This window comes from Mesitornis unicolor, unplaced genomic scaffold (assembly GCF_000695765.1).
Source record: "Mesitornis unicolor isolate BGI_N332 unplaced genomic scaffold, ASM69576v1 scaffold16622, whole genome shotgun sequence".
Classification (NCBI taxonomy): domain Eukaryota; kingdom Metazoa; phylum Chordata; class Aves; order Mesitornithiformes; family Mesitornithidae; genus Mesitornis; species Mesitornis unicolor.
Window position 1 is genome coordinate 79,072 of NW_010167338.1, and position 10,245 is coordinate 89,316.

At 40.6% G+C, this 10,245-nt stretch overlaps 1 protein-coding gene across 1 annotated transcript; it reads right to left on the bottom strand.

The window, feature by feature from the left end:
- Positions 1-1,407: 1,407 nt before the first annotated feature.
- Positions 1,408-2,418, bottom strand: LOC104534113 (leukotriene B4 receptor 1-like). The gene has a single exon (XM_010178664.1). It carries the CDS (start codon positions 2,416-2,418, stop codon positions 1,408-1,410), a length of 1,011 nt encoding a protein of 336 aa, XP_010176966.1.
- Between the last annotated feature and the right edge of the window lie 7,827 nt (positions 2,419-10,245).

The window sequence follows — 10,245 nt, forward strand, 5'->3', positions numbered from 1 at the left end:
TTCAGTTTACAAGCTAAATTAATACAACTCAAATATCCTTGGTTGTTCCATAATCAAAATATTTTCCAAAAGAAATGAGATTTTGAAAATTGACATCTAGTTAGTATTTGTAACTTCTCTGTAAATATGAGTAACATAGCCATTTATCAGCTGTCCAGATCAACGTACAGGAAATTACATCATGTTTCTTAGTAATCAGTAGTAATCTTGATCTTACTACAAATCATTGACTTAAAAATAAGCAAGAGTAAGCATAAAAAAACGTTAGGTACAACTGAAATTAAAAAAACCCCTCAAAAGCAAACACTTGATGTCATGCAGCTTTTCCCACAGTGAGTTTGCAGACACTCACAGAACTCAAATAATGCCTTTGCAAGTGCTAAATGCATTGGTTTCTTATGGCAAAGTCCACTCTGTTCTACAGGAGAAGAAAAACAACGCTTCCATTTGCAAGGTGAAGTTCTTACAATATTAAACACTTTGTCTTGCTACCGTAATTTTCTTATACACAAAAACCAGTACCAAGGATCTGTCCTTCCCTCCCACCAGAGCCTGATGCATTTCCTTCATAATAACATAGATATTTTAGAAGTTCAACTGAATCAGACTTGTTGAGGATACCCACTCTATGTGTATTTAATATATCAACAGTCTAATTGTCACTGAAGTATGCAATGTATTTGACATCAAATATAGCAGGAAGTCTGTATCTGTTTGCCATACAACACAGAATTCTTGTACCTTCTGTTTTTCTTTTCTGGAGTCACGTCACACTTCACATTTTACTTGTTAAAACCTATGGACACAAGACAACTCAGTAAAAGAGCTTGACAGTGTGAACAACCCTTATTACTTTCAAACCTAAATAAAGCAATGAATAAAAATGGCTTTATATTTTCCACCTACCCAGTAGAGTTTTGTATGTCATTAATATACTCTAAAATCATTCTTACCCACATAAAGAATTTAAGCATGCTTTCTTAAAACTTTATATTGTATAAGGAATTTTGAGCGTTTTACAGTTTTGTCTGAAAACTTGAAGTTTCAAAGCTTCTGTTTTCCACGTAGTCCTTTTCTGTTTTCTGCACACAGACTTAATAGAAATCAAGAATTATTTTAATGGAAAGTAAAGATGCTGTATTCCTTACACGTTGAGCTTCTAGCCACCTTGCAGAGGTTCTTAGCACCCACGAAATAGTGCTAATTTCATGATGTTTATACTAACTTAGGAACTGAACTAGGTTGTCAATGCCAATTCTTTTATAACACTAACACCAAATCCCAATAACTTTTACCTGTCTCTAGGTTTACCTGGACTGCTTAGTAAACAAAACTGAGAGTATAAAGGGAAAGGACTACTGAAGGAAGTACACAGAATCACATTATTCACTAAGTCTATGTTCCTTGTTAGAGATTTTCTGTGCTTCCTATAGTATCTTCTCGTTTGGATACAACCAAACTTCTTTTCTTGTCTTCCTCTGTTACAGTCTGACTCATCTGTTCAAACAGCTTTGATAACTTGGTAAATCTCAGGTGATCCTGAAATCGTCGTGCAGCAAAAGCATAAAGTAGAGGGTTAATACAGCTACTGATGAACACAAGCGCTCCAGAGATGTACACTCCTCTGTTCACAATGCCATCCAGTGCCAAAGACATTTCCTCATTAGAGAATTCAATCTGAATCGAAATGATATCTAGGATGTTAAAGAGATGATGAGGGAACCAGCATACAATGAACGCCACCACAACGCTGGCAATGAGCCGTTCCGATCGCTGCTTGGATTGGTAAGTCATCCTGCTTATTCTTCTTGCAACACACATGTAACAAGTGCAAATGATTAAAAAAGGGATTACAAAACCTGCAAGAGTCTCCAGCAAAAGATATGACACTTTCTGTCTACTGGAAGAGTAGCTGCGACATGTGCATAGCTCTACACCGTTCACGTCTTCTGTCTCTTGAAACGGAATGACAGAAATGCCAAAAGTAATGGACAGGAACCAAATGAGGAACATGATTAAAGAAATCTTTTCTTTCGATTTGTATCTTTGAATTGTAAAAGGGTAAAACACGGCCATTAACCGCTCCAAGCTCAGTGCTGTAATTAGAAATATACTAGCATACATGCTGCAGTAAATAATGAAAACCAGTATTTTGCAGAAGATTTCTCCAAAAACCCACGAGTCAGCAAAGGAGTAAATCCAAATTGGTAAAGTAATCAGTACAAGGACATCTGCAATGGCCAGGTTTAAGATCAGCAGGACCGAAGGAGAGATTTTCTTCATTTTTGTACAAACAGTCCAGATGATGATGCAATTTCCAGGGGTCCCAATAATAAATGACAAGCTCAGTATTATGCAGACCACTGACCTCACGATATTCCATGCCGAGTGGATACTGCTTTCCTCAGCTTGGTTCATCCTGGAAATTCTTCAGTTCTTCTTGGTTGCCAATATCCTCGGTGCTTTGCGCTCTGCTTTTAATCTGAAGGCGCTGGTGACTGCTCGAGAAAGTTCTCTCACTGATATTCTGTAGACTAACATAGCAGATGAGCTCACATCCTAGTCCTCGCTCTTACAAACATCTGACCACATATGGCAGTTCCTGTTGCTTTGGAAGACAGTGGGCAATTCTGAATACAAAGCAAAACTAAAAATACAGTGCAGCACCTGACCTTGCTTTTAGTTTTATATCCGTCATGCTTCAGATTTTAAAGCATGTCGGTGGTCTTTCAAAAATGTCCCAATCTGAAGAAGCTACTTTGCTACAGTTACTGATCTCATCAACAGCCATGAGAAAGAAACCCTGCTAATGCTGTTCTACTCTAGTTTGTATGAATAACTCAACACTTTGTTTTATAAAAGCTAAAATAAAGAGAGGTGGCAGACAAGCCACAAATGTGCATTATATGTCTGACATCAAATTCCATTCCAAAGCATAAGAAATTGTGCTTACTGCCTTCATGTCATCTCTTTTCGATTCAGCAGAAAACACTCGAGCATGTTTGAGAAGCATGCTGGCATAAAGCACATCAACATTTGTCCTATAGTGAGACTGTACTGGTAAAGCGCATGGGAGTTGTATTTTTAATGCTTTGGGAAATTTCAGTCCTTTAGCCAAAAAATAACCATGAGAATAGTCTGGATACAGGGTTATAGGAGGAAATGCTCCACGTCACAGAGCAAAATATATTATTAGGTTGTCCTCCTGCTGCGTCGGCAATGGGCTATGACTTTATCTCCTAGAAAACTTGGTAGTCAGTGCAGTATTCAAATCCTGTGTGAATTCAGAGTTCTTCAGAATCTGGCAGAAGAATATGACAGTATTTTGCTATCCTGCCGTCAAAACATCTCCTTTTGAAGTTCATTTCTAAATAGTTAAAGGAGGAACTAAAACAGCAGCACCAACAGAAATGTTCAAGAGTCACAGAAGTGAAACGGGAAGGGTATTTACCATAAAAAGGTGCACCGAAAAAAGGAGTTATGCACAGCTCTACTAAATTGAAGACTGTGATACACATTATTTCCCTAAATGTTGTGGTAGCATTTTATAAAACCTGGCAAATGTAGTGCATAATATGAAGTTGAAAAGTATCTTTCACCGTGGAAGAAGGATTGCAACACCACCACCCCCAAATCAGCTTAGCTGCTTTTGATCTCGTAAGAGTATAATGAGATCAAAAGCAAATCCAGAATAACTCTGCTGAAGTCTAGTATTATATCTTCAAAACACTATTTGTGTAATAAAGGTTTTAATTTGTATTTAATCTGATACATGATTCAGTTCCTTTCATTTTTAACTCTATTTAACACAGATTTGGTAGGCGAAAAACCCAAACCAGCTGTTTGTATTGTAAAGGGAATTTCTGAAAACCACTTGTGAAAATGAACTAGGAATGAAATGAAAGGAAGTGCTGGGCAATGTCTCTTCCGCTAATGAAATCACCTTTATACACAGGATTATTTATCCAGAAATAACTTTTGAAGGGGTCTTCATTAATTTATTGCCAGTGACATATCTAGATTGAACTAAGTGGCAGATTTTTATTTAAAAAGATACAAATCAAGGAGAGATGCCCAGTACCTCTCGCCACCTGATGCTACAGGCACAGGCAGGTTCTTTTAGGTAAACTCTGAATCTCTGCTGTGATTATTGTATCACAGACTGCTTATTAAGAATTTGACCTGATCTGCAGAGGGCCCGGAGGACTAAAACCCTAGGTAACTCAAGACTCTACATAGTAAGACAGCTATGAAATTCTGCTTAACTGAAAGCTATGACAATTGCTAAAAACTCTGTGAAACAGAAAGCTATGTTAACTGCTAGAAATTGCAGATAACATTAAGCTATGCTGATAACGAATATTTTTCTTGCCACAATAAAGCTCTAATTGTAACTACAACCCGGTGGCCGCTCCTCATTCTACCAAGGATCCCTGGAAGCACCTGTATGTTCTTGTAGCATTGGGTGACACCTCTGTAAGATTTTCCTCTTTAAAGGTTTATTTTTGGTGGCAAAAAGCAGTTGTCTGTCCAAGCGTTGGTATCGGTATTGGCACAGTTCTAATCCAGTGGTGTATGGATCTGGCTGCATTTCTGAAGCATCTGTCCTTACATTTGTCAGCAGTGTTTCTCCGCTTCAGTAGAGGTTTGCTTGCCAGACGGTCTCTGCCTCTGGCAGTATCTTTCATTTAAACAAGGAAGCAAATTAATCTCAGAGTTGCAGTGACAGCCTGGGATTTCTGTTTCAAAAAAGGTCCCAGACAGGTGTTGAAATGCTAAGATTTCCTTGAGTAAGACTCTGAAGTCAGGCCATTAGACTTAATATCACAGATACTATAATTAACATTAGAGAGCATGTTTCTGAAGAGCTCTATGTGACTATTGGATCACTAGAAAAACTTCAGACTGTTTGTAAGCTGTCTTCAATATTCCCTAAAAGTGTCTTGACTTATTTGTCAAGTTTACACCTGTAGTGTACAAACTTTATGGGAAATCACAGAATCCCAGACCGTTAGGGATTGGAAGGGACCTCCAAAGCTCATCCAGTCCAATCCCCCTGCCGGAGCAGGAACACCCAGATGAGGTTACACAGGAAGGCGTCCAGGCGGGTTTTGAATGTCTGCAGAGAAGGAGACTCCACAACCTCTCTGGGCAGCCTGGGCCAGAGCTCTGTCACCCTCACTGAGAAGAAGTTTCTTCTCCAATTGAAGTGGAACCTCCTGTGTTTCAGTTTGTGTCCGTTACCCCTTGTCCTATCATTGTTTGTCACTGAGAAGAGCCTGGCTCCATCCTCGTGACACTCACCCTTTAAATATTTCTAAACATGAATGAGGTCTCCCCTCAGTCTCCTCTTCTGCAAACTAAAGAGCCCCAGCTCCCTCAGCCGCTCCTCAGAAGGGAGATGCTCCACTCCCTTGATCATCTTTGTAGCCCTACGCTGGACTCTCTCCAGCAGTTCCTGTCCTTCTTGAACTGAGGGCCCAGAACTGGACACAATATTCCAGATGCGGTCTCACCAGGGCAGAGCAGAGGGGGAGGAGAACCTCTCTGCCCTACAACCACCCCCCTCCTGATACACCCCAGGATGCCATTGGCCTTCTTGGCCACAAGGGCACAGTGCTGGCTCATGGTCATCCTGCTGGCCACCAGGACCCCCAGGTCCCTTTCCCCTACGCTGCTCAAATTTAACAAATATTTCCATTAACAAGGGGAGCAGCGTAGTATGTTCAGAACACAACAGTGGCTAAACAATTCAGTATGTTACTCATTCTAGAGACCAAATGTGGGTGGGGATTTAATGTATGAGCCTGCAGTTGGACTTTTGACCTCCTCAGCTATGGTTTAATAGCTTGTTTTCACAGCAGTGATTTTAGGCTATATTTCTGTTTTTAAAAAGATAAAAAAGGTCTAAATCTGTGACTTTTTTGTGTGCATGCATACTATATACAGTGCAACTCAGTCATTAACTCGGGAAACTTTCTGTTAAGTCTGTTACCTTGAGATTGGCAAATCACTTCTGAAAACCTTCCAAGATCAAAAGCCTACGTTCTGCTAAGAAACATTTTAAACCAAATTTGCCTTCAGTGGAGTGTTTCACTCAACCTTCAAATTATTTATGTTTGTTTGTACGCATACGCTTCCCTCTGGTGGATGGTCTGTAATTCACACTACCACCGAGCACTCTCAGACAGCTGTTTGGAACAATAAATGCAAATTCTAATCGATATTTCCAGCTTTTGTGTATTTATTCTGAGAATCAGAATTTCACTTGAAGATGCTGAGAGTCTTTGGGCTTAACAGCCTCGGCTCAAAGTGCACCCATCCCTCCATGCAGTAAGAGCGTGCCTGGAACAATCGACGGAGTGGCTGATGCATGGGAAATCTGTGTCACACAACTTGTATGAATAGCTGCACCAAAACGACTTTGAAAACCGTCTCTAATTTTTGTCTTCAGAAGGATCCCCTGGATTTTTTACTAGTTTGTCTGGTAAGTGACTGTAGAATAATGATCACCAAGTACCACGTATCTGCTGAGAAGCTGGAAACTGATGTTAGTAACCTTGTTTGCCTGCTGATGCTGAAGGGAGGAAGTTACTGGTCTAAATCCCTCAGTTCTTCAGCCACGGAAACAAGGTTGTATTTGCAGGATCACTGTAGCTGTCTTACAATAAACTCAATTCAGTGGTGCTATTAACAACAGTTTGAAAGTGGCACACTTTGCCTCTATTAACAACAGTTTGAAAGTGGCACACTTTGCCTTGATCAGAGAATTATGGGCTAAATGTTGCCTTCTTGATCACAGGAGAGTCTCCGATATAAATGGGATCTGATGGTGGTGCAGCAGCTACTAACATCTCTGTTCTGCAACTGCTACAAAGGAAAGTGCAGCATGGGAAAAAACACGTACCAGACATTTCTAGGCACTTGTAAACACTGTTTGTGACAGCAGCCCATGAGGGAGCAAGTACAAATGAGAACACTCTCAGTGCTGCTTTATCACCAGTGAAAAATAACATAGTGAAGACCCACCCTGGATCAGTTGCAGAACGTAATAAAACTTGTGCACCTTGCACTGTAAATAGAAAGTTTGAAGTATTGTGTCATGTGCATTGTCGTTAATCAGTTTTCTAAGGAACTGCTGGAGAGAGTCCAGCGTAGGGCTACAAAGATGATCAAGGGAGTGGAGCATCTCCCTTCTGAGGAGCGGCTGAGGGAGCTGGGGCTCTTTAGTTTGCAGAAGAGGAGACTGAGGGGAGACCTCATTCATGTTTAGAAATATTTAAAGGGTGAGTGTCACGAGGATGGAGCCAGGCTCTTCTCGGTGACAAACAATGATAGGACAAGGGGTAATGGGCACAAGCTGGAACACAGGAGGTTCCACTTCAATTGGAGAAGAAACTTCTTCTCAGTGAGGGTGACAGAGCACTGGCCCAGGCTGCCCAGAGAGGTTGTGGAGTCTCCTTCTCTGCAGACATTCAAAACCCGCCTGGACGCCTTCCTGTGCAACCTCATCTGGGTGTTCCTGCTCCGGCAGGGGGATTGGACTGGATGAGCTTTTGAGGTCCCTTCCAATCCCTAACGTTCTGGGATTCTGGGATTCTGTGATTCTGTGATTACAAAATTATATCCCTTACCCAGCTCAGTAGCAAACAATGACAGTTTTACACAACTGGCCAGAGAAAAGATTTCCTGCTTGTTATGGTCAGGGAAAGCTGCTTTATAAGCTGTGACAGGAGGACTGCTTACAGGGCACCTGTTGTACGTGCATCAGCACATGCTTACGTATCGGTGCCTTTCTTACCCCAGCAGAACGATCACAGATGATCAGCACACGTTTCCAGCAGTTGTGAAACTGTAGAAGTATATGGTGAAATATTTCTCTTGTACAACCAGACTTTCCAGGTTCATGAAAGCAGAGGTGCTAATTAAGATAGTGGAGAATTATGTTTATAATTCCGACTGTAAGTGGGAATACGAATAACAATTACACAGATTATGGGAAAATTTAAAAATATCTTTCCTCCATAATATTACGAATGGATATAATTTCCTGTTATTCATAGCACAGGCTTTCAAGCAGTAAATGTACAGATTTGTTACAATTAAAGGTAAGACTTTGGCCTGTTCTGAATCAGCTATCACTGAGTTGCTATTAGTAGGTACACAAACTGTTGCTAGCCAAAATTCTTATCTACACAAACATATCTGGCACCACAATTGCTACCGGGTAAATCAAATACATTGTTTACCTACTCTTCCTTCTGAGTAATAATCACTGATGACAAACATTGCTTGGATGATTTGCTGCCAAAAGTTACTTGACTTTTCTTCATCGTTTAGCTAAACCTACTGCCATTCTTACTGCGTTTGCTGGGGTTGCATGTAAATATTGTATTAGTATAAGATCAACGTCTCTTTTTGCTGTTCAGCAGTGTAATGAAAGGAATTCTTTAGCAATGCATCTCTTAGTGCAGGACCTGTGATTAAAAAAACCCCAACCCTGTACTTTGCTGTGCATGCGCTGCAGCAACGGACGGCAGCTGCTGTTCTGCAGTAAACCAGGCAGCCACCGTTTCCTACAGCATACCCTTGGTAAAAGCATCTGCTCATGTAGTTATGTCTTTCCCACACAGGGCGGCACTGGGGAACCACCTATTGGTTTTTTGGCTAAGACTGCAGGCCACGGAGGTGTCTTTCTCTGCGCATCGTGCACGGCGTTCAAGGCTGAGAGCCACAGAACTGATTCTTTTGCATAAGAAGGTCGGATGATTGTTACTTCAATTTCAACATTGTTTCTAATTTACCGATGAAAATCACAATGTCTTTTCTGCCTTGCAGATCATGTTATTTTCTAAATACTCCTATTTCTAGCTCTCTTCGTTCTGTTTTGCCATACATCTATTTCCTATGTTACATTCTGCTGTAACTAATGCAGTAAGGGCAGCCCCCTCCGCAACAAAAATAACGTGGAATCTGATTTCTTTTTCTGTGCCTCTGAAGTAGCAAAGTTTGGAAAGTTTGTCAATGATATTAACGATTGTTCCTTCACTGTAGTTTCCATTAATGTATGTTATGTTATGTTATGTTATGTTATGTTATGTTATGTTATGTTATGTTATGTTATGTTATGTTCTTGTAGTCTCCTTGAAAAGCAGATCAAATTGCAATCTCTCATGTCGTGAAACAACCCTGCTCGGCAGTCTAGAGCAGCTTCTGAGTCTTAATTCCTTTAATACACAAGCATTGAGCCAATAGCTTGAGCCCTAGGGTGACATGAAACCTTGGTTTTGCAGCCTTACATCAGGAGACTGGTGAAATGTGCTGGAAGTAGAAAGACGGCCCCAATTTTACAAGGAATACAAGGATTTTCTCCTGCTCTGTAGCAGCCACCATAGGTGCGTTAGCTGAAGACGCTTGTAGAGGAACGCTTACACCCTCGGTCACTTTGTAATCAGCACACCTGGTGTGTTGTTCTGCATAGCTAGAGAAGCCAGCATGTTGTACCACGCTGCTCTTCAGAATGATCTTGTCCTAACATTCTTCATCTGAAATAAAAAGGAGTCAGGATTGATTCTGAGGTGCCACACACAGCTACAGTAAGAGCCATATATAGTATGGGAAAAGTATAAGATACACCATCTTCAGGCACAGGGAATTTTCTATGATTCTGTAACGTGACCTATTACTTCTGTAGAATTATGATAACTTCTCCAATTAATTTTTAAAAAGTGTTTTCACTGGTAGAAAGTGCTAGCACCATCTGAGTTAAAAATCTAATTCTTTATGGATTTTAGTAGAACGTAAGGATAATAGATTATAAAGTAATCTGAGCTCATATTATTCTTACAGTTGACTCTCAAGACTAATAACACGGTTTAGGTTTAGGCAGTTTTATTTCTTATGTTCTATTGTCGAGTATCTTCTCCGATGGCAGCCAGAAGCAGGAGCCCAGGGAAGAACGTAACAAGACATGTGTGACTGTACTTGTCCCCCATCTTTTCTGCATTTGGCCAATTACAGCTGAGGAGTTTCATGGTTTCTGCGTGTTTAATAAAGCTTTATGGACATTTACTCTGTAGACTTCCTAAGTCTATCCTTGAACTCATGTAAACATTTGGCAGTGCAGTTTTGATACAGGTTGTGTGAAGAACCACCCCCTTTTGTTTGTTTGCTGGCTTTCTGTCAGCTTCATCTGGCTCCCCACAGTTCATACGTTGCAAGAAACAGTGAATAGTTGATCCTTGT